At 37.0% G+C, this 23,268-nt stretch overlaps 1 protein-coding gene across 1 annotated transcript; it reads left to right on the forward strand.

Annotated features, from left to right (window-relative positions):
* The first annotated feature begins 354 nt into the window (after nt 1-354).
* Nucleotides 355-23,268, forward strand: LOC120161334 (protein SPIRRIG-like). The gene is given in 21 exon segments (XM_039171609.1): nt 355-598; nt 2,561-2,633; nt 2,717-2,802; nt 7,535-7,670; nt 7,772-7,828; nt 9,937-10,113; nt 10,235-10,426; nt 10,532-10,597; nt 12,170-12,284; nt 12,434-13,593; nt 13,827-14,523; nt 14,606-14,708; nt 14,812-15,926; nt 16,009-16,193; nt 16,195-16,296; nt 16,298-17,646; nt 17,757-20,774; nt 20,896-21,204; nt 21,408-21,714; nt 21,846-21,992; nt 22,116-23,268. Coding segments are annotated over 21 exon segments (10,752 nt in total). The 5' UTR covers nt 355-386; the 3' UTR covers nt 23,262-23,268.

The raw sequence follows: 23,268 nt of genomic DNA on the forward strand, positions 1-23,268 counted from the left end.
GGTTAAAAAAATCACATATTCTTCAAAAGAAAAAACGACTGCAAATTTGAAAATTAGAAAAACAATTGAGACGACAAAAGGAAAGTAGAAGAAAAAAGAAAAATATATAGATTATTCGCGAAGTCATGCTTTGAAGCTTCATGCTAATCGGATTGATATGTTAATTGATTTTTTCAGCTGTATTCACATGGTTTCATTTGAATTTCTAATTATTTCATTCTCTAAATTTTGATTTGAATTGCTTTGGTTTTAATTTTCTGTTTGGAGTTGTCGTATTGGTTGGGGGGAATAATTGGAGGTAGAATGATTGTCGACGAGATTTCTGGAACGTGATGATACGGTGCTTGCAGCAGCGGCGTAGGATGAGAGGAGGGAGGCGCATGTGAATGATTCAAGGATCGAACGGGAAAACGATGAAATGGGCATCATTGCTTAAGGAAATCAAGGAAAAGATCGGTTTACCCTCATCTTCTACTGCTTCTCCCATTGCTACCTCCGTTTCTTCTCCTTCATCTTTGTCTTCTTCTCCTCCCTCTTTCGACCGTGATGCCAATGCTTCCTCAACTCGTTACAGCTTCGATTCCTCCTCTCCTTCGAGGTTTGATTTATTACTTTCACTTTTTTTTGAATGATTTATGTTGATTTGTTTGCATTTTCATCAACAAATGATGATTAATTTATGAGGTGAACTGGTAGGATATTAGTTGCATGCTTCATCTATTTTCATTTCAAAAAGGAAATTCTTCTATTTTCTTTACTTGCATTTGACTACCTTTAACGTTTCTTTCCAATGTATTTGGTGCAATTAAAAGTATGACTTCAGTTACATCATGTGTTTTGTTTATTTATTTTATTTTGATAAAGTAAACTATGGGATATTCTAAAGAATTCTGGTGTATTTTTCTACAATAAAAAGCTTTAAAGATATAAACTTTGTTGTGAATAATTGTTTGATTTTGTTAGATGATTTATTACCATGGAGGAACCTAATTTTAAGGTGCCAACGTGTAGTATTGTGGGATGTAAGTATTGCTGATTGTAGGCTAGTTCTGTATCTGCTAGGGAAACTATTACTCCATTTATAAGGTTGTGCGATTGAACTTAACTTAAGCAAATTCAGGTAGCTCTGAATAGTTGTTTCCTCTAAAAGATTAAAAAATAATGAAAACATATGAGGAAGCAGAAAGGAAAATAGGAAAAAGATGAGCTAAAAATGATCCTATTGAAGTTCTTGGGGTTACCTATAATGAATTCTCTTAGGAAAATGCGTAGATATGTGTACTTTATTTTTAACTAAGGATTGGACTAAAGTTGTGGTGAAGGCCTTGTTAATGTAATTGGGAAAACAATAAGAATTTAGTTGGCTATTATAAAATATAGGACAAACGCCGGAATATGATAAATGTTAGGGGTGAGTAAAATTTGACTCGAAATGAATTGATTTCAAGTCGTAATTTCATAAACTTGATTCGACTTAAAAAATTTCAAATTCGAGTTGAGTTATAAAATAGAACTCAAATAAACCGATTTTTTTAGTAATTAGGGGATTGGTTTTCAAGTTTGAGTAGAGTCCTCGACTCTGTATGATATAGATATCACATATGAAAAAAATGAAGAAATATATATGTATTGTATATGGTTATAGAAAACCGTTTGAATTGGAATAAAATAGTATCATAATATTGTAAATATTTCAAATAAATAGAAATTCAAACAACTCGACTCGACTCAAAAAGATTTAAAATAAAGTTTAAGTTATAAGTAAGACTTTTCAACTCGAATAACTCAAAATTTTTTTACTCGACTAGGTCGAACGCTTACCCCTAATAAAGGCCACCTTTCTATTTACTAGTTATGGGATTTTTTTTATTTCAAATCTTGAGGTTCTGAAGTTTTGTTTTGCCCTTGCTTTATTTCTGCTTTTGAAAAGTTTCACTCACTCCTGAAATCCATATATGAGTTGACACTTCTGATGTGGGTGATCTAAACGAGAGGTGCTTTTGGAATCATTCTTAGGCGTAAACCTGCTTTTACAGTTTTGAGTGGTGTGGATAATTGGTATATCCGTACATATATGTTTTGTTATGAAGCTATTTATGACAAAGAAGATCTTTTTCTCTTTTTAGCAAAATTATTTTGGTATGAATCTATTTATGACAGAGCAAGATCCTTTTTTGTGCTACTGCATCCTGTTCTATTTAAAGTTGGAAGTTGATAACAGTGGGTAATATGCTTCTTTGTTCCATTATACTAACGTGTAGTGTATGAGATTATGTAAAATATTTGGTTTAACTTTCAATTGTTTCACTATACTTTTTCTTCTTCCTTTTTAGATGCGCAGTATTTAGTCTTCTGATTATATTCGTAAATTCCCTTCTATTTGATTGTGTTTTAAGTGATTACATTTTTTTTCTTATGCTTGCTTGTGTATATTTATTGGATTACAATTTTATACATGAAACACTGTTAAAGTGCCTTCTGTTCTCTGCTTCCACTTTTTGTGCTCTATGGATGTGACAATTCTTTCTAAACTGACATTCCCTTTTTTTTCTTGTTACAGCAGAGACAAACATGAACTGCAATTGGACTTTAATAGATATTGGGAAGAGTTCTGCTCATCCAATTCTGAAAAGGTTCATTCTCATCGATATTCTAATTCCTAGCAGTCTTTTTGTGTACAATAACAAATTCCGTTATGTTTGTATTGTTTTTGCAGGAGAAAGAAATGGCCTTGAGTTTGACTGTAGATGCCTTTTGTAGATTAATCAAGCTGCATGCTAATGTATCTCAATTAGTCACCCAGTATGAATGCCCATCCTCCTGTCTATTTTCTTATATCGCATGGTTTACTTAGTATAAAGTATTGTCAACGACTTTATTGTTTTTGATCATTGTGCAAAACTTTTCCGTACAAGCTCAACTTGTTAAGCATTGCTTCCGTGATTGCTCTGTTCTGTCCACTACTCGTCAACTTGTTTGAATTGTTGAGAAACTCTACTTCGGTACCGGTAAAACTTCGCATGTTCCTTCAGAAACTATTTTGATGTGGAGTTAATTGTACTCTACAAAGTTTGGGTATCTAAATCCATGCTCTTGATATTTATATTTAACCACATCTCCTGATATTTGGTTATACTTTTTAATTCATTCTTGTTGTGACTTTCTCTGGTTTCAATTAGAAGAGTTTTATTCTTTCTATTATTGTAGAAATCAGAGTAATTCTCTGTAATTTCTTATTCTTTTCAATATGACAGATTACATATTTATATACAAAATATCTCTCTAAAGTAGGAAACTCTAAGAAAGGAAAAATAATAATTCTAGGATATGATCCCTTAAAATAAGGGATTGTAGAAATCTATTTACAAAATCATATCTCTATAGGAATGGTAACAAATCATATCTCTATAGGAATGGTAACAAATCATCTCTATAATTCCTACACTCCCCCTCAAGCTGGAGAATATACATTGTATAATCCCAGCTTGAATAGGAATTTATTGAAAACAACCTTTGGCAAAGCCTTAGTAAGAATGTCTGCAACTTGTTCTTCTGAAGGAATGTATGAAAGTGTGGCTGTCTTTTTATTAACTTGATCAGCAATAAAATGCCTATCAATCTCAACATGCTTTGTCCGATCATGTTGAACTGGGTTATTGGCAATTTGAATAGCAGATTGATTATTACACAAAACTTCAAAGTGATCCTCTTGATTAATAACAAGTTCTTTCAGTAGTTTAAGTAGCCAAATTCCTTCGCATATTCCCAATGCTAGTGCTCTAAATTCAGCTTCAGCACTACTTCTTGAAACGACAGATTGTTTCTTACTTCTCCAAGTTATAAGGTTTCCCCAAACAAAGGTGCAGTAGCCACTAGTGGATCTCCTTTCAGTAAGGTCTCCGGCCCAACTAAAATCTGTAAAGATCTTAACAGTTCTGTCTTGTGTATTCTTAAACATTAAACCGTGTTCTGGAGTTTTCTTCAAGTACTTGAGAATTCTATTTGCTGCTGTCATATGCTCTTCAGTAGGATTAGTCATGTGTTGACTTATCACATTTACAGGAAATGCTATATCTGGCCTTGTCAAGGATAAATAAATTAGTTTCCCAACTAATCTTTGAAATTTCTCTTTGCCTACCAATGACCCATCTTCTTTGTTAAATTTCAAGCTTACCTCCATTGGTGTATCAATCGGCTTACAACCAAGAAAACCAGTTTCTTTGAGTAAATCAAGTACATATTTTCTTTGGTTGATCACAAGTCCTTCTTTTGACCTTGCCACCTCCATTCCTAGGAAATACCTTAGCTTTCCCAAGTCCTTGGTTTCGAATTCCTTATTTAACAACTTCTTCAAATTGCAAATCTCTTCTTCATCATCTCCGGTAAGAATTATGTCGTCCACGTACACAATAAGGATAACTTTCTTATTTGTAGAAGTTACCTTGATGAAAAGAGTGTGATCGTCAAGGGATTGCTTGTAGCCGTTTTTTAGGATGACTTTAGTGAACCTCTCGAACCAAGCTCTGGGTGATTGTTTTAACCCGTATAGAGACTTGTTGAGCTTGCACACCTTGTTACTTCCTTCAACAGACTTTAAGCCAGGTGACAACTTCATATAGACTTCTTCTTCTAGCTTGTCATTAAGAAAAGCGTTTTTTACATCAAATTGGTGTAATTTCCAATCGCAATTTACAGCCAAACTTAGGAGTACTCGAACAGTATTCAGCTTCGTCACAGGTGCAAAAGTTTCTGTGAAATCTATCCCATATGTTTGTGTAAAGCCTCTGGCCACTAGTCTCGCTTTGTATCGTTGGATGCTACCATTTGAGTTATACTTTACAGTAAAGATCCATTTACAGCCAACAACCTTTTTTCCTTGAGGAAGGTCCGTAACAGTCCAAGTAGTATTTTTCTCCAGTGCACAAATTTCATCTTCAACAACCCTTCTCTATTTTGAATCCTTTAGAGCTTCAGCTATGCTTGTGGGAACCTGTGCTTTATCCAAATTTGCTGTAAATGCTTGAAAAGACGACATCAATGAATTATAACCATCAAATTTTTCAATAGGATGCTTGGTGCACTGTCTAACCCTTTTTCTAATAGCAATAGGGAAGTCATCTAGAGTAGGGGAAGTGAACTTACTGATTTCTTCTTCTATTTCGGCAGCTGGACCCAAATCCAATTCTCAGCAAGCATCAGATTGCAAAACGGCCTCAGGAATATGTTTTCTTTTCCTTGTATAGAAACGGAGCTGTTTGATTGGTGTTGTTTGTGGAATATTTTGAATGGGAGTAGGTGTATTTTCAGGAAGGGTATTTAAAGTGGGTATGGGTGAAGTAGTGATAGGTACTACCGGTGGATCAATGGGAATAGTTACAGGTGACAAATCTGTAGGTAAGGACAAAATTGGTGGCAATTCTGAAGGTTGAGAATGAAGAGTAGGAGGAGATACCTGATGTGGCTGAAAATCCTTCCATATCTCCCCCTGAATTTCAGTCTGAGTGAAATAGGGATCCTGCTCATAAAATGTTATATCCATAGTGGCAAAAAATTGTTTTGAAGGAGGATGATAGCATTTATAACCCTTCTTAAGTGAAGAATACCCAACCAATACACACTTTAATGATTTAGGATCTAACTTGGACTTATTAGGAGCAATGTTTTGGATAAAAACAATACAACCAAATATTTTAAGTGGAAGAATGGAGGAGATAGGTTTAAAATGGGGAAAGTATTGCAAAAATATAGATTGAGGTGTTTGAAATTGTAAAACCTTACTAGTCATTCGATTGATTAAATATGTGACAGTTAATAAGGCTTCCCCCCACAAATATTTTGGAACATTAGTGGTAAATAGAAGAGAACGAGTAACTTCAAGGAGTTGTCTATTTTTTCTTTCGGCAATATCGTTTTGTTGTGGGGTGTCAACAGAAGAACTAATCTGAACTATGCCCTTTTCCCTGAAAAACGCACCCAAAGACTTAGTAAAAAATTCACTGCCATTATCAGATTTAAAGAGCTGAATTTTAGACCCAAATTGAGTGAGAACCATGTTATAAAATTGGGTAAAAACACCTGCAGTTTTAGATTTATCTTTTAGCAAATAAGTCCAAGTTATCCTACTGTGATCATCAATGAAAGTGATAAACCACTTACAATTTTCAGCATTCTTCACCCGAGAAGGACCCTAAATATCGCTGTGGATCAAAGCAAAAGGGTGAGAAGGCTTATATGTAGAAGGAGAATAAGTTGATTTAGTATGTTTGGCAAGAGAGCAAACTTTGCAAGAAAAAGAATTTGGCCTTTTATGAATGAATAGAGCAGGAAAAACTTTTGCTAGATAGTGAAAACTAGGATGACCTAAATGATAGTGCCATAACATAACATTATCAACTTTTTCTAAAGCGGTGAAAGATTTCGAGATTTCGGTTTTAGTAGAGGCAAGAAGAATGTAGAGACCATTATGCAAGCTGGCCTTACCAATCATCTTCTTCGAGTTCAGTGCCTGCAAAGTACAATCAATATCATTAAAAATTGCAGAGCAATGCAAGTCGGTGGAAAGTTTACTAACGGAAACGAGATTGCAAGCCATATTTAGTACGAAGAGGACATTTTTAAGTACAATCTGGTCATTGAGAATAACAGTGCCATGTCCTTCTATTTTGCACAAAGAACCATCAGCCGTTTTGACAGCTTTACCAAAGTTTGGAAAAAAATTGCAAAACAAATCTTTATTACCAGTCATATGATCCGTAGCACCAGAATCTAGGATCCAATTAGGGGACGATTGGGAGGAGAAAAAAACTGTAGCATGAGGTTTACCTTCTGGTTCTTTCATGACCAGATTACCTTCTGATTGAGCAGTAGAACCAGAAAAATTTTCTGGATTTGAAGTGATCTCCGGAGTAGGAGAAGAAGTTGTGGACATCATCTAGGTTGGAAAGAAACCGTAACCTAAGCTGATACCATGTAGAAATCAGAGTAATTCTCTGTAATTTCTTATTCTTTTCAATATGACAGATTACATATTTATATACAAAATATCTCTCTAAAGTAGGAAACTCTACGAAAGGAAAAATAATAATCCTAGGATTGGTAACAAATCATATCTCTATAGAAATGGTAACAAATCATATCTCTATAGGAATGGTAACAAATCATATCTCTATAGGAATGGTAACAAATCATCTCTATAATTCCTACACTTATCTTATTTGATTTATGCTGGCTTTAGTTATTAGCTAAGATTCACTTCACAAAATATAGTACAACATTTGATTATTCAAACTATGTAGATAGTGGTTTTTTGTTGAGACAATTTTATCCATCCAGAAACAAACTTCTCATCAAGATTGGTGCTATTAGAGTTAGCTCTTTGTAAGATTTAAAGTTTAGTTTTTCATCTGCTTCGACTTCAGATTTCATAAAGAAATTGTCAATTGTGATTATTCTTTATTCAAATAATATTGTTGCTTTTTGACTATCTCCAACCGTTAGCATGTTGACCAACACTTAGGAGTTTAAATCATTACAGGTTAGTAGAAACACATATATTCTCCTTTGTTGTGGGAAGAGCGTTTGTAACGGATGTTGAAAAGTTAAAACTTAACAGCAAAAAAGGATCTTTGGATGTATCAAAAGTTATACAGTTTTTCTCTGAAGTCACCCAGGTTTGGATTTGGGATCCAATTGCTTTATATCTCAATATATATTATCCATATTATTTTCTAGGTTTCTCTTTTGGAATTAGCTCATGAATACTTATCTGCAGGATGGCATCAGTATCGGTTCAAATTTGTTGACTGCTGTTGAAGTTCTTGTGTCTGGGGTATATTTCACTTATCTTTAATGGCATAATTTGATATTCTACAGTTGGAATCATGTCAATAATTTATTGCTTGCAAAATGTGGACAACCAATTTACTAGGATAGTTATTAAAAAATATTAAAATACAGTTTTACAGTTCCTATACATACACGATCTCAATCTTATCAAACTAAGTAAACCTATCAGTAACTAGTACTCTAAAAAAATTAAATAACCTATCTTATATACATACAAGTATATAATAAACCATCCTCTAATAAGAAAAAACACTCATATGAAGTCAAATGGGGTACAAATAAGTCCAACGTTGAGTTTCTCCTCGATAAAATGTCTATCTACTTCAACATGTATGCTTTTATCATGTTGCATTGGGTTATATGCTATGTTAATTGTTGATCTTTCCTCTACATTTTGCTTCTTTCTCCTCCAAGTTTCTAGATTGCCATCTAGGAGAGTACAATAGCATGAAGTTGATCTTCCGTCAACTAATGAATCATCAATCTGCATCAGTATAAACTTCTAAAGTCACGTTTCCTCCTTTCTTGAACAAGGCTCCTCTCACATGATTACCCTTTAAATACTGCAAAATTCTATTTACAGCGTTGAGATATATCTCTTTAGGATCGTGCATAAATTGGATGACTACACTCAAACAAATGTAATACCGGGTCTTGCATATGCCAAAAACAGAGTAATCTTCCGAAAAGTCTTGGGGTAAGATCTTTTATCTACAAAAGAATCTTCTAGCATCACATAGTCTATGATTGAACTTATGGGTGAATCAACCAACTTACAGCCCAACACTCTTTCTTTTGACAAATCAAGCACATACTTCTGCTATAAAATAAAAATTTCCTACTTTGAGTATGCTACTTCAGTGCCAAGAAAGTATTTCATATTTCCAAGTTCTTTGATGTCAAACACTTTCAGCGTGCATTCTTTTAAATTTTGCATCTCCTCCATGTCACTACTTGTTACAATGATATTATCCACATGTACTAACAATATTGTTGCTCCCCTTATCTTTGAGTGCCTCATAGATACAGTATGGTCTCTTTGGATTTGTTTATATCCCAAGGTGATCATTACATTTGTAAATCTTTTGAACGATGATATTTTAAGTCCATAAAGAACTTTCTTCAACTAGCACAGCATTCCTTCTATAGATTTAAAACCAAGATAAACCTCCCTGTAAATTCTCTTTTAGATCGCCATGAAAAAAAACATATTTTTTACATCATATTGTTGTAGGTTCCAACTTGGATTGACAACTAAAAATAACAAAACTCGTACCATATTCATTTTTGCAACTGGAGGAAAAGTTTCCAGATAATCAATGTCATTGGTTTGAGTATACCCTTTGGCAACCAATATTGTCTTTTACCTTTTCGGCTATCATTTTTTCACAAGTTTACCTTCACAAGTGAAGCGGAAAATAACGACTTGGGAGAAAAAGAATTCGGCTACAGAAAAAGAAGATTATTTTTTCAAGAAAGAACCGATGACCTCTGATACCATATGGAAAACTGAGTTGATTGGATGGGAATGAATGAAGAAATACTAAGTCGTCCTATATCGAATCTGGAGCTTTCCCCATGGGGTTGGTGAAGGGAGGGCTCCAATTGGTAGAAAAAACCCCGCAACCCCTTGGGGTTATCCTGCACTTGGAAGAAGTAGAAAAAGGAATAAATATAGTGATAATTTGATTCTTCGTCGCCGTAGTAAATCGGAGAGAAAATTTCTTTCTTCTTCTTTACAAAAACAAAAAACAAAAAATATATATTAAATAATTAAATATTAAGTTATCTAATAAACAGTCCACTAACAGCAAAACACTCATACATAGCAGTTTATCAAGCTCAAGTACTATCACATTATCCGACACAAAAAGCTGTGCTATTTCCACCAGAAAATAGATACTCCGACCTATAATAATAATTGAATTCTGTTGTTGTAAAACTAACCTACACACTTTGATCGTTTGAAGTGATTTGATTAATTTGGATAAGTACTTACCATAATTTTGCATCACACTTGATATCCTAATTTCTGTTCATCCTTGATATTTAGACACTGTTAATTGTTATTATTATTTATGTTGTTTGCAGCTTTTTGATAAACAAGCACTCCTTGATTCTGGGATATTTTGCTGTCTCATTCAAATTCTGAATGCTTTTTTGAGTCATGATGAGTCCAATCACAAGCCAAAAATTACCAATTCTGAGGAATCATTGCTAGCTGGAAAAGATTCAGTTGCTGATTTTGAGCAAGCCGGTCGAGTAGAGGTTGTTTATTAGTCTTTTTAAATATCTACAGCACTATATGTTCACAAATTGAATAATTTGAACAGAGGTGACTTGGATCATGCCTTTTTGTTTGACTGTAAACTTATTGCTATTGATTCAGGTAGAAGGAAGCATTGTGCATATTATGAAAGCGTTAGCCAGCCATCCGTCAGCAGCACAGAGTTTAATTGAGGACGATTCTCTGATGTTGTTGTTTCAGATTGTAGCCAATGGATCTATAACTGCCTTCCCTAGGTATAAGGAGGGTCTTGTTTCCATGCACATCATACAACTTCATAGACATGCTATGCAGGTAAATTTCTTGTGCTTTAATATATCAATGTTCAACCATATGGAGGTTCATATGAGCTTCATGTGCAAAATTTTAATTGTTGTTGTAATTTTCTTGTCCTATCAGATCCTTGGACTACTTTTAGTCAATGATAATGGAAGCACGGCCCAATACATACACAAATATCATCTGGTATGCCTTTTTGGAAATTTTCAAAAGCTTATCTAAAGAGCATAGGTTGCTTTCTAGATGCTGTGTCTTTTGTTTTTCTTCTTCATTGACTATGGTTCCCTACGCTTTAGAGAACCTTTAGTCATTGGACCATGTATTTGGTTATACATTTAAGGCTTCTTTACAGTTGTGTTGGGTGAAACAATGAAGAATTGTATAGGCAGCAAGATATGAATTATTAATCCTCTATTGCGTTGAAGTGGATTAACAATCCGGAGACATGCCCTGTTCTCTATGTTCATTTGGTTAGAGTTATTGCTAAGACAGTGTTGGAGTTCAATGTAATAACTAGGCTTGTTAAGAGATGTATTAATGGGGAAGCAGATTGTTTAGCTAAATCGGGCATAGGCTAGTGTGAGGTGAGGTGCTTTGGTTGGGTGAGGTGGGTGTATGTTTTGGGTGTTTAATTGGGGAACTTTTGTATTGTATCTGGTCTGTTCTTGGATGTACTCCTTATGTTTAGCAATAAAATTTTGGGCACTCTTTTCCTCCTTCCAATGGCCGTTGAGTTTTTTGGAGCTTGATGGTTATGAAGGGGGGTTTTAGTGAGGCCCTATTCTTATAATTTTTTTTTTGGAAAGCAGTGGATTCCATGATTTAAGTGAGGGTAGAATCTTTGTACTAACTAAGAGTGGAAAAGTTGAGGTGGCTTTTCTTTGGGAGTTACTGCAGGATGCTTCTTTAAGTCTATTTTCTGGGTATCAACTCAAGTCCAGTGGCAATGGTAAACTCATTTGACAGGCTACTTCACTGTTTTAGAGTTTAAGCTTTTCTGTGGGCTTATTTCAATATAATTGTTGCTAAGACATTGATTCATCAAAGAGAAAGATCTGAGTAAGAAAAGAAACAATGTTGATTGGTGTCGTCTAACGACAAAAACTTTGTAGAAAGCCAGAAGGATTTAAACCTTCATTACCTGTTTGACATGTTCTTTTTCTGTAGACCATACAGTTAGAGTGCTATTTCTTCCTCTTATACTACTTACTTTCAGAATCTTCAGTACATAATTTCAATATAGTAGTGATTTCTTACATTAAATGTCATTCTCTTATTGCCTAAGTTCTGTTTTATAGATGCATCTTTTTGTGTAGCTTCTATTAAATATTATTAGAAGAAATTTTTTATTGTAATGACCTAGATTGAGGTTTTGAGAACAGTTCCTCCTGTTCCTGTGCTCTACATTTTAAATGAAGGAAATAGTAAAGCTTTTGTTAAGATGTAGTGGGTCAGGGCCACTGCAGGAGAATATCATTTGTCACTCAGATTTGAGACGCTAGTGAAGGCATGTCTTTGCATGACTAATTTTTATCTTAGGTTTGATATGACATCTCTTATTCTCCTTTTGTTGTGGGGCATCTCTTATTCTCACCATGCAAAAAAGTTTAACTGTTAACTTTGTTTTGTCATATTTTGTTTCTTTCAGCAATCTTCTTATTTATATGTTTCTCTGCTATGTGTTTGGTCTTTTATTTGTTTCTTTTTCATTCATTAAATGTGCCCTATATATGTTTCACATTTGGTCCTTTTGTGCAGATAAAAGTTTTTCTAATGGCTGTCAAAGATTTTAATCCAGATTGTGGGGACCCTGCCTACACTGTTGGTATTGTGGACTTGTTACTTGAATGTGTGGAGTTGTCATACAGACAAGGTAAGCGGATCTTGATTCTTCCTTTTTGAGTTCTTAAATTAAAGTATGGTTAGTGTATGGATTTTGGATGTTCTTGTGTTTAATGTTTCTTATTTTGTATTTTTCCTTGCCTTGAGTTATTGTTGATATCATGCAACTTTGACTTGTAGAGGCTGGTGGTCTCAGTCTAAGGGAAGATATACATAATGCCCATGGTTATCACTTCCTTGTCCAGTTTGCTCTAGTTCTTTCTTCCATCCCACAGAATCAGGGCATTGAATCTATTTATTTGAAGCATCAGACTGACAAAGTTAGTGGTTCTGATATTGCTCAAGCTTTTTACATAGAGGAAAAGGATTTCATAGGAAAAGAGGACCCTTCCTCTGAGCATGTTTCACCCACTTTGAGTAGGCTTCTTGATATTCTTGTTAACCTAGCTCAAACAGGTCCAGCTGATGGTAAAAGATCCAAATATTCTCACACCAAGGTCAGTGGTCATAGCAGAAATCGAGCTTTATCTACTGACAGCCGTGGTGATGAAATTTGGGAACAGGTAAATAATAAAGTTAAAGATCTTGAAGCTGTCCAGATGCTGCAAGACATTTTTCTCAAGGCAGATAGCAGGGATCTCCAGGCAGAAGTATTAAACAGAATGTTCAAAATATTTTCAAGTCATCATGAAAACTACAAGTTGTGTCAGCAAGTGAGGACTGTTTCTCTCTTGATCTTAACAATGGCTGGATATCCGTCATCGTTGCAAGAGAAAATCTTGAAAATTCTTGAATATGCTGTGACTGTAGTGAATTGTGTTCCTGAGCAGGAACTTCTGTCTCTATGTTGCTTATTGCAGCAACCAATTACATCAGACTTAAAGCTCACCATCCTTTCTTTTTTCGTAAAGCTCCTTTCCTTTGATCAACTATACAAGAAAGTCCTAAGAGAAGTAGGTGTGCTAGAAGTCTTGTTGGATGGTTTGAAGCAACATAAGTTTCTTTTAGGTCAAAACCAACATGATGGTAATGCCAACCAGTTGGAGGGAAAATCCAGCTCTAGCAGCTTCAAGAAACACTTCGACAGTGATGGTGTTAGTATTACATCACCCAAATTTGAGGAGTCTGGGTCAGGGAAGTTTCCTATTTTTGAAGCTGAGGAAACAATTGCAATTGCATGGAACTGTATGGTTTCATTAATAAAGGAAGCTGAAGCTAGCCAAACTTCATTCCGATCCGCCAATGGTGTGGCCATTGTTCTCCCCTTCCTGGTGTCCAATGTTCATCGTTCGGGTGTCCTCCGGACATTGTCATGTTTGATCGCTGAAGACACCATGCAGGTTTGTTAAGATGCCTACTTTTCCCCTTGATGGATTTAAATTGAAATAGATCTTACATGCAAGAATATTGTTTCTCCCCCTTTTCCCTGTTTTTTCCTTACCATAATGAGCATCCGTAATCTTCACTTCCAACTGGTGTAATGGTAAATTTCCTTGTTCTCTAGCATGCTTTTGTGCATGAGTAAACTGCCTGCGCAGCTTTTAACACCAAATTGGAAACGATTTCTTTTCAGGGTCATCCTGAAGAATTAGGAGTACTTATTGAAGTTCTAAAGAGTGGAATGGTTACAAGTGTTTCAGGGCATCAATACAAGCTTCAAAGTGATGCGAAATGTGATACAATGGGAGCATTGTGGCGCATTCTAGGAGTAAATAGTGCAGCTCAGAGAGTCTTTGGTGAAGTCAGTGGATTTTCTCTTCTGCTGACCACCCTCCACAGTTTTCTGGGTCATGAAGGACGCTCAGAAGAATCTTCTTTGCTAGATTGCATCAAAGAGTTCACATACTTGTCACGCCTTATGACAGCTGCAGTGTGTGGTAATGCCATTAACAGGACAAAGTTGCATGCTATCATATCATCACAAACTTTTTATGATCTTCTCGCAGAGTCTCGGTTGCTGTGTGTGGATTATGAGAAGCAAGTGATTCAGCTGTTTTTGGAACTTGCTCTTGAAATTAACCTTCCACCTTTCATAACACCGGAGAGTGCCACATCAGCAGATATGGCTGAAAATAAGTTCACTAGTTTTCCTTTGACCAGCCCATCTGGTTTGGTTAATCATAAGGAACGAGTATACAATGCTGGTGCTATCAGAGTTCTGATCCGTTCACTGCTGCTTTTTACTCCTAAAGTGCAGTTAGAAGTGCTGAATCTTATCGAGAAGCTTGCTCGTTCTGGGCCCTTCAATCTGGAAAATCTCACCTCTGCAGGTGAGATAGAGTCTTCCATTGCCTTTATAGTCTTTGATAATAGACATTAGCTTCTTAATATTTCCTTTTACAATGTATTTAGGTTGTGTGGAACTTGTACTGGAGACAATTCACCCCTTCCTTTCAGGCTCATCACTCTTACTGTCTCATGCGTTGAAGATAGTTGAGGTTCTAGGGGCATATAGGTAAGCCTTGTGGTCATGTCTAGGAATCATCATATTTACTCAGTTTATTTGATTTTTCTTTCTTCTATTATTTCTGAAATTAGTCTTGTATTTCCGTTGATAGGTTGTCTGCATCTGAACTCCGAACGCTTGCAAGATATGTTCTGCAAACGAGGCTGAAAAAACCATGTCATACAATTGTTAATATGATGGATAGATTAATTCTCATGGGAGATATGAGCTTAAAAAATGTTTCTTTGGCTCCATTTGTTGAAATGGAGATGAGCAAGGTTGGACATGGTTCTTTTCAGGTGTCTCTGGGAGAAAGATCTTGGCCTCCTGCCGCTGGTTATTCATTTGTCTGTTGGTTTCAGATGAAAAACTTTTTGAAAACACCAGCGAAAGAAACTGAGCCTGCCAAATCTGGTCTTTCCAAGATTAAAACCGGCTTAAATGGGCAGCATCATGATCATCAAGTTCTCCGGATATTTTCTGTTGGTGCAGTAAACAGTGACAATACTTTCTATGCTGAAATTTATCTCCAAGAGGATGGTGTTTTAACCCTTGCAACCGGAAACTCTTGCTCTTTGTCATTTTCTGGATTAGAGCTGGAGGAAGGCCAATGGCACCACCTTGCTATTGTTCATAGCAAACCAAATGCTCTTGCTGGACTATTCCAAGCTAGTACTGCTTATCTTTATTTTGATGGGAAGCTAATGCAAACAGGAAGATTAGGATATTCACCCTCTCCCATTGGAAAACCTTTGCAGGTGACTATTGGGACTCCAGCTACTGCTGCAAGGGTTAGTGAGTTGAAATGGAGACTCCGCTCTTGCTATCTTTTTGAGGAAGTGCTCACGCCAGGTTGTATATGTTTCATGTTCATCCTAGGTGGGGGATATAGAGGGATTTTCCAAGATGCAGATCTTCTCCGTTTTGTCCCCTACCAGGCTTGCGGGGGTGGTAGCTTGGCTATCTTAGACTCGTTAGATGCTGACTTGTCTGTCGTTCATGGAACACAGAAGCTTGATTGTGCAAACAAGCAGGGAGACTCTAAGACAGATGGAAGTGGAATTGTTTGGGATTTGGATAGACTTAGAAACATTTCATTCCAGCTCTCAGGTAAAAAGCTCATATTTGCATTTGACGGAACTTGTACAGAGGCTGTTCGAGCATCTGGGACACCTTACATGCTCAATCTGGTTGATCCTCTGTCAGCTGCTGCTTCTCCCATTGGAGGTGAATAACCATATTATCCCTTTACATGTAATCATTGCAAAAATTGTCCTATCTTAATTACTGTCTTTTGCTGTATATGCAGGTATACCACGGTTTGGACGTCTTCGTGGGGATATCAATATTTGTAGGCAACGTGTTATTGGTGACACCATCCGCTCTGTTGGTGGGATGTCTGTCATTTTGGCCCTCGTTGAGGCTGCTGAGACTAGTGATATGCTCCATATGGCGCTGTCCTTTCTTTCTTGTGCACTTCATCACAATCCTCAAAAACATCAAAGAAATGCAAACATACAGAGGATATCATTTGCTAGCTCTATTTCTGCGGCAAAGGATGTCATCCTTTGATATGCAGTGTCTTGAGATATTTTTTACAAATCGCTGCATGTGAAGCTTCATTTCCTGAACCGAGAAAATTGGAATGTATTCAAACTTTTGCATCACCTATTGAAACAATTCATGAAACCAGCTTTGAGGATCTTAATTTCCCAAAGTTCCATGATAAAACTTCAGGTGGAACTCAGTTTGACATGGATGATTTTTCTTTTTTGAAGGATTCTTTCAGTCATACTTCAGATCCAGAAAATGCTGATATGCCATCTGAAACTTCAAACTGTATTATCCTGTCAAATGTAGATATGGTAGAACAGGTTTTGCTGGACTGGACACTGTGGGTCACTGCCCCAGTGTCCATTCAAATTGCACTGTTAAATTTTCTAGAGCAACTTGTGTCCGTGCATAGGTATAGGAATCACAACCTTACAGTTCTTCGAAAAATCAACCTTGTCAGACATTTATTGGTGACTTTGCAGCGTGGTGATGTTGAAGTTCCTGTTTTGGAAAAATTAGTTGCAGTCCTTGGGGTCATATTGGAAGAAGGATTCCTGGCATCTGAGATTGAAAATGTGGTTAGGTTTGTTATTATGTCATTTGATCCACCTGAGATGAAACCACGGCATCAAATGACACGTGAGCTAATGGGAAAGCACGTTATTGTTAGGAATTTGCTTTTGGAGAAGCTTATGGATCTTCAAGTTACCATCAAATCAGAAGATATGCTTGAACAGTGGCATAAAATGGTATCTTCTAAACTAATAACTTATTTTTTTGATGAAGCTGTTCATCCTACTAGTATGAGATGGATCATGACTCTTATTGGTGTACGTCTAGCTTCTTCTCCTGCTTTTTCTCTTAAATTTCGCACAAGTGGAGGTTATCATGGCCTTATGCGTGTTCTTCCTAGTTTCTATGATTCTCCTGATATATATTATCTATTGTTCTGCCTCGTCTTTGGGAAGCCAGTTTATCCGAGATTGCCAGAAGTTCGTATGTTGGATTTTCATGCACTAATGCCAAGTGATGGAGGCCGCGTCGAGTTGAAATTTGTAGAACTATTGGAATCTATAATTTCTATGGCAAAATCCACCTTCAATAGGCTGAGCATGCAGTCAATAGTTGCCAGCCAAACTGGAAAATTTTTCCAAAGTGTGGCAGAACTGGTTGAGGAAAATGCAGACATGACTGACGAGCTTCAGGGTGAAGCTCTCATGCACAAGACATATGCTGCACGACTATTGGGTGGGGATGCATTTGCCCCTGCTACTACAACTTCAATTCTGAGATTCATGGTTGATTTGGCAAAGATGTGCCCTACTTTCTCTGCTGTTTGCAAACGAGCTGAGTTTCTAGAATGCTGTGTTGACCTCTATTTTTCTTGTGTTAGGTTTGTCTTGAGATACATTCACATTATATACACATATAATGTAATATAATGCTATATGATTCTAATCTGACTCATCAGGCAGTAATCTTGCTCGGTTACTTGGCTTGCAGGTCTGGTCAAACAGTGAAGATGGCAAGAGAGCGTACAAAAGAGAAAGAAGAGAAGAATTTAAATGTTTGTGATGATTCTAGTTCGCTAAATACACCCTCTATATTCCCTGTAGAACAGGAACAGTCTGCCACGACTTCTATTAGTGATGGAAGCTTCCCTCAAGGGCAGGTCAGTTCAACTTCTGAAGGAATGCTTCCCTCAAGTTTCGGTGCTGAATATAAAGAAGAGATGAAGCCAACTAAACCCCAAGAGGAATTGAACAATTCATTGCATGAAGATATCCAAGTTAATCAGAGCATAGATGGAGATAGTGTTAATCAGGTTTCTTCCACCTCAAGCACAAATGAGATTATCCACCATAGTATCAAAGACAATAAGGCAATTCATCCACCAGATCAACAGAGTTCTGTATTTGTTTCCAGTCCAGATTCTTGTAATTTCTCTGAGAAACTCGATTCCAAAATCCCCCTTAGGCCTTCTTCATCTCCCCTTATTGCTTTGACTCCGTGGTTAAGTTCAGCTTCAAACCATAATGAATTCAAAAATCTCATGGAGTCTTCTATGTACACTGGTTATATTGATCAATCCTCAGACTCGAAGTCTGGTTCTCTAGTGCCAAACGCTACAAATATTACCTTTTCAGTTATTCCAAAGCTTCTTCTGGAAATGGATGATTCTGGCTACGGTGGTGGCCCTTGTTCTGCTGGGGCATCTGCAATGTTGGATTTTATAGCTGAAGTACTGGCTGACCTTTCAACAGAGCAAATAAAAGCAGCACAATTTGTGGAAAGCATCTTGGAAATGGTTCCACTACATGTTGGAGCTGAATCTATGTTGGTTTTTCAAGGTTTATTTCTTAGCAGACTAATGAACTTCATCGAAAGGCATCTCTTGCATGATGATGAAGAAGATGAGAAAAAGCTAGATAAGATCAAATGGTCTTCAAACTTAGATGCACTATGTTGGATGATTGTTGATCGTGTTTACATGGGAGCTTTCCCCCAACCTTCTGGTGTACTGAGAACTTTAGAATTTTTGTTATCAATGTTGCAATTAGCAAACAAAGATGGTCGAATTGAAGAAGCACCTCCTATTGGAAAGAGTCTTTTGTCTATTACAAGAGGAACCAAACAACTCGAGGCTTACGTGCATTCAATTCTTAAGAATACAAATAGGATGATACTGTACTGCTTCCTACCACCATTCCTCATTACCATAGGGGAAGAAGATCTCCTTTACTCTTTGGGACTACTAACTGAACCTAAGAAAAGATCACCATCAAACTCTTCACAAGAAGAGCAAGGAATTGATATCAGCAATGTTTTGCGGTTGTTATTTTCTCACCGACGAATAATATTCTGTCCAACCAATCTTGATATTGATCTAAATTGCTGTCTTTGTGTAAATTTAATCTGTCTTATTCGTGACCAAAGGCGAAACGTGCAGAACCTGGCAATTGATGTTTTCAAGTATTTACTGGTTCATCGAAAAGCTGCTCTTGAAGACTTGCTTGTCTCTAAACCAAACAAAGGAAAGCGCATAGATGTACTGCATGGTGGTTTTGACAAACTGTTGACAGGAAACTTATCTGCTTTCTTTGACTGGCTTCGAACATCTGAAGACATGGTAAAAAAAGTACTGGAGCAATGTGCTGCAATAATATGGGTGCAGTATATTTCCGGCTCCACAAAATTTCCTGGAGTAAGAATTAAAGCCATGGAGGGGCGTCGTAAAAGGGAAATGGGAAGAAGATCACGGGATAGTTCGAAGATTGAACTAAAACATAGGGAGAAAGTGAATGAAAGGAGATATGCATTGGGGGGGCTTCGTGAGAAAATGTCTACTGAGTTGAGAGTTGTTCGTCAGAATAAGTATGGGTGGGTTCTCCATGCTGAGAGCGAATGGCAAAATCATCTTCAACAACTTGTACACGAACGTGGAATATTCCCAATCCTGAAACCCTCTTCTTTTGATGATGATCCCGAATGGCAACTTTGCCCCATTGAGGGTCCATACAGGATGCGCAGAAAGCTTGAGTGTTGTAAAGTAAGAATTAACAGTATCCAAAATGTTCTTGATGGGGAGTTGGAATTAGGTGAGATGGAGCTTTCCAAGGTCAAACATGAGGATGGTCCAGATGTTTCTGATTCTGATTCCAAAGCCATTTTCAATCTTTTAAATGATATTCAACTATATGATGAACCATTGTATATAGGACCAGATGAATTGAAGGATGTAACTTCTGTTAAAAGTTGCTGGAATGATGACAAAGCTAGCAGTGTAACTGAAGCTAGTGTACACTCAGCCCCTGAATTTGGTGCAAAACCTAGTGCAGTTTCCGTCCCTATATCGGTAAGCATATCGGGAAGATCTGAAGCTGAATTTCCGATGCTGTCACCTGCCGTTAGGATCGATGGAATCAAAGTTACTGAGGATAAATTAGACAAGGATCTGCAAAATGATAGTGAATATTTAATCAGACCTTATCTAGAACCTATGGATAAGATAAGATTCAGATATAACTGTGAGCGAGTAGTTGTTCTAGACAAACATGATGGTATATTTCTGATAGGGGAACTTTGTTTATATGTAATAGAGAACTTTTACATTGATAATTCTGGCTGCATCTGTGAGAAGGAATCTGAAGATGAGCTCTCTGTTATTGATCAGGCATTGGGTGTTAAGAAGGATGTTACTGGCAGTATGGATTGTCAGTCAAAATCAACTTCATCCTGGGACACAACACACAAGACATTGGTAGGGGGAAGGGCCTGGGCCTACAATGGGGGTGCATGGGGTAAGGAGAAAGTGGTTGCCACTGGTAATTTACCTCACCCTTGGCGTATGTGGAAGCTTGATAGAATTCATGAGATTTTGAAGCGTGATTACCAGCTACGTCCTGTTGCTATTGAGTTGTTTAGCATGGATGGGTATAATGATCTCCTGGTGTTTCACAAAAGAGAAAGAGAAGAAGTATTCAAAAACCTGCTTGTAGTAAATCTACCAAGAAACAGCATGTATGTATCCACCAGCCTTTCTGTTCAGTTCAAAGCTGTTTTATTCTTACTTTCCCTTCATCATTTAAGTGTCAGTTCCTGAAAATGATTGTTTACTTTGTATTTTTTTTCCTTGCTTCAGGTTAGACACAACAATTTCCGGATCAACAAAACAAGAAATCTATGAGAGTGGTCGTCTCTTTAAAATAACGGCTAAATCTTTCTCAAGGAGATGGCAAAATGGAGAAATCAGCAATTTCCAGTACCTCATGCATCTCAATACCTTGGCAGGACGTGGATATAGTGATCTTACCCAATACCCGGTTTTCCCATGGGTTCTTGCTAATTATGAGAGTGAAAATTTGGACTTGTCAGATCCCAAAACCTTCCGCAAGCTTGAAAAACCAATGGGATGTCAGACATCAGAAGGGGAAGAGGAATTTAAGTCAAGGTCAATCCTAATATCTATTCAAATAAATATTTGCCTATCTTTGTCACACATTTACTTTGTGATATTCAGATTAGCAATTAGTAATTACACTGTCATGTTCACTTTTATATGAAAGATCATAGATGTGATGGTTTAATATGGTCTCTAAGATTCATGTATCAAGTTGTATATGCTTACCATTCATGTTCTCTTTAATCTTTCAGGTATGAGAGCTGGGATGACCCTGAGGTCCCAAAATTTCATTATGGTTCTCATTATTCTAGTGCTGGCATTGTTCTCTTTTATCTTCTTCGCTTGCCACCATTCAGTGCAGAAAATCGGAAACTACAGGGTGGCCAGTTTGATCATGCTGATCGTCTTTTCAGTAGCATAAGAGGCACTTGGTCGAGTGCTGCTGGAAAGGGTAACACATCAGATGTGAAAGAACTCATTCCAGAATTCTTCTACATGCCTGAGTTTTTGGAAAATCAATTCAATCTTGACTTGGGTGTGAAACAGTCGGGGGAAAAGGTCTGTCCGGATTAAAAATTTTAACTTTTGAGTTGTATAGTGTGATAATAAATTCTACTTTGTAATGTGCCAAATTTGTGGTATTGTAAGACTTATAAACTTGTCATTTTGTGTTGTTTCATATTCCCTAGGTTGGAGACGTTATCCTACCTCCTTGGGCTAAAGGCAGTGCTAGGGAGTTCATCCGGATGCACAGAGAGGCCTTAGAATCTGATTTTGTTTCAGAAAATCTGCACCATTGGATAGACCTCATTTTTGGATACAAACAAAGGGGAAAGGTAACTATTGGCATTCTCTTGAAGTATATTTTCCCCTCCATTTGAAAATTCGTAACTTTTTGGTTATATTTTGATTCTCATTGTTCCTCTTGTAATACTGTATATTATTGTTACAACTGACAGGCTGCTGAAAAAGCTGCTAATGTATTCTACCACTACACATATGAGGGAAGTGTAGACATAGACGCAGTTAAAGATCCTTCAATGAAAGCTTCAATTCTAGCACAGATCAATCATTTTGGACAGACACCTAAGCAACTATTCCTCAAACCCCATGTTAAAAGGCGGCCTGAGAGAAAGCTTCCTCGTCATCTTCTGAAGAATTCAACTCTTCTTGTTCCACATGAAATACGTAAAAGCTCTTATTCCATTACTCAGATTGTCAGTTTCCAAGAGAAAATTCTTATCGGCAAGGCAAACTCTAAGCTTAAACCTAGAATGTATGCCAAATACGTAGCTTGGGGTTTTCCTGATCTCAGTGTTAGATTTTTGAGCTTTGACCAAGATCGACTCCTTTCAACTCATGAGAATCTTCACCTAGGAAACCAGACTCAGTGTGCTGGCTTTAGTCATGATGGTCACATTTTGGTCACTGGCATTGATGATGGTTTAGTATATGTTTGGAGAATCAGTGAAGAGAATCCACGTGCCTCAAGTCGGTTGCTGTTGAAGAAAGTGCTTTGTGCACACAGATCCAAAATCACATGTCTTTATGTCAGTCAGTCTTATATGCTAATTGTGAGCGGATCAGATGACTGCACAGTTATCATATGGGACCTTATCTCCTTAGACTTTGTTAGGCAACTTCCTGAATTCCCAGCTCCAGTTTCTGCAGTCTATGTAAATGATTTAACTGGTGAAATCATGACTGCTGCTGGAACGATGCTTGCTGTTTGGAGCATCAATGGCTGCTGTCTAGCAGTAATTAGCACATCCCAGATCCCATCTGATTATATACTCTCTACAACAAGTTCTACCTTCTCTGATTGGCTGGACACAAACTGGTACGTAACAGGTCACCACGATGGGGCTGTTAAGATCTGGCATATGGTTCACTGCACCGACATCGAGACGATAAGCAACTCGACTAGCATAGGAACCGGGGGTGGCTTGCCTTTGGACAATTCACCAGAATACAGATTGCTTCTCCACAAGGTACTGACGTTTCATAAGCACCCAGTTACTTCCCTTTTCTTAACTGCTGACTTCAAGCAGTTGCTGAGCGGTGATTCCGGTGGCCATTTGCTTTCATGGACGTTACCACCCTGAAAATCTT

This window comes from Hibiscus syriacus, unplaced genomic scaffold, assembly GCF_006381635.1.
Source record: "Hibiscus syriacus cultivar Baekdansim isolate YM2019G1 unplaced genomic scaffold, ASM638163v2 tig00111398_pilon, whole genome shotgun sequence".
Classification (NCBI taxonomy): domain Eukaryota; kingdom Viridiplantae; phylum Streptophyta; class Magnoliopsida; order Malvales; family Malvaceae; genus Hibiscus; species Hibiscus syriacus.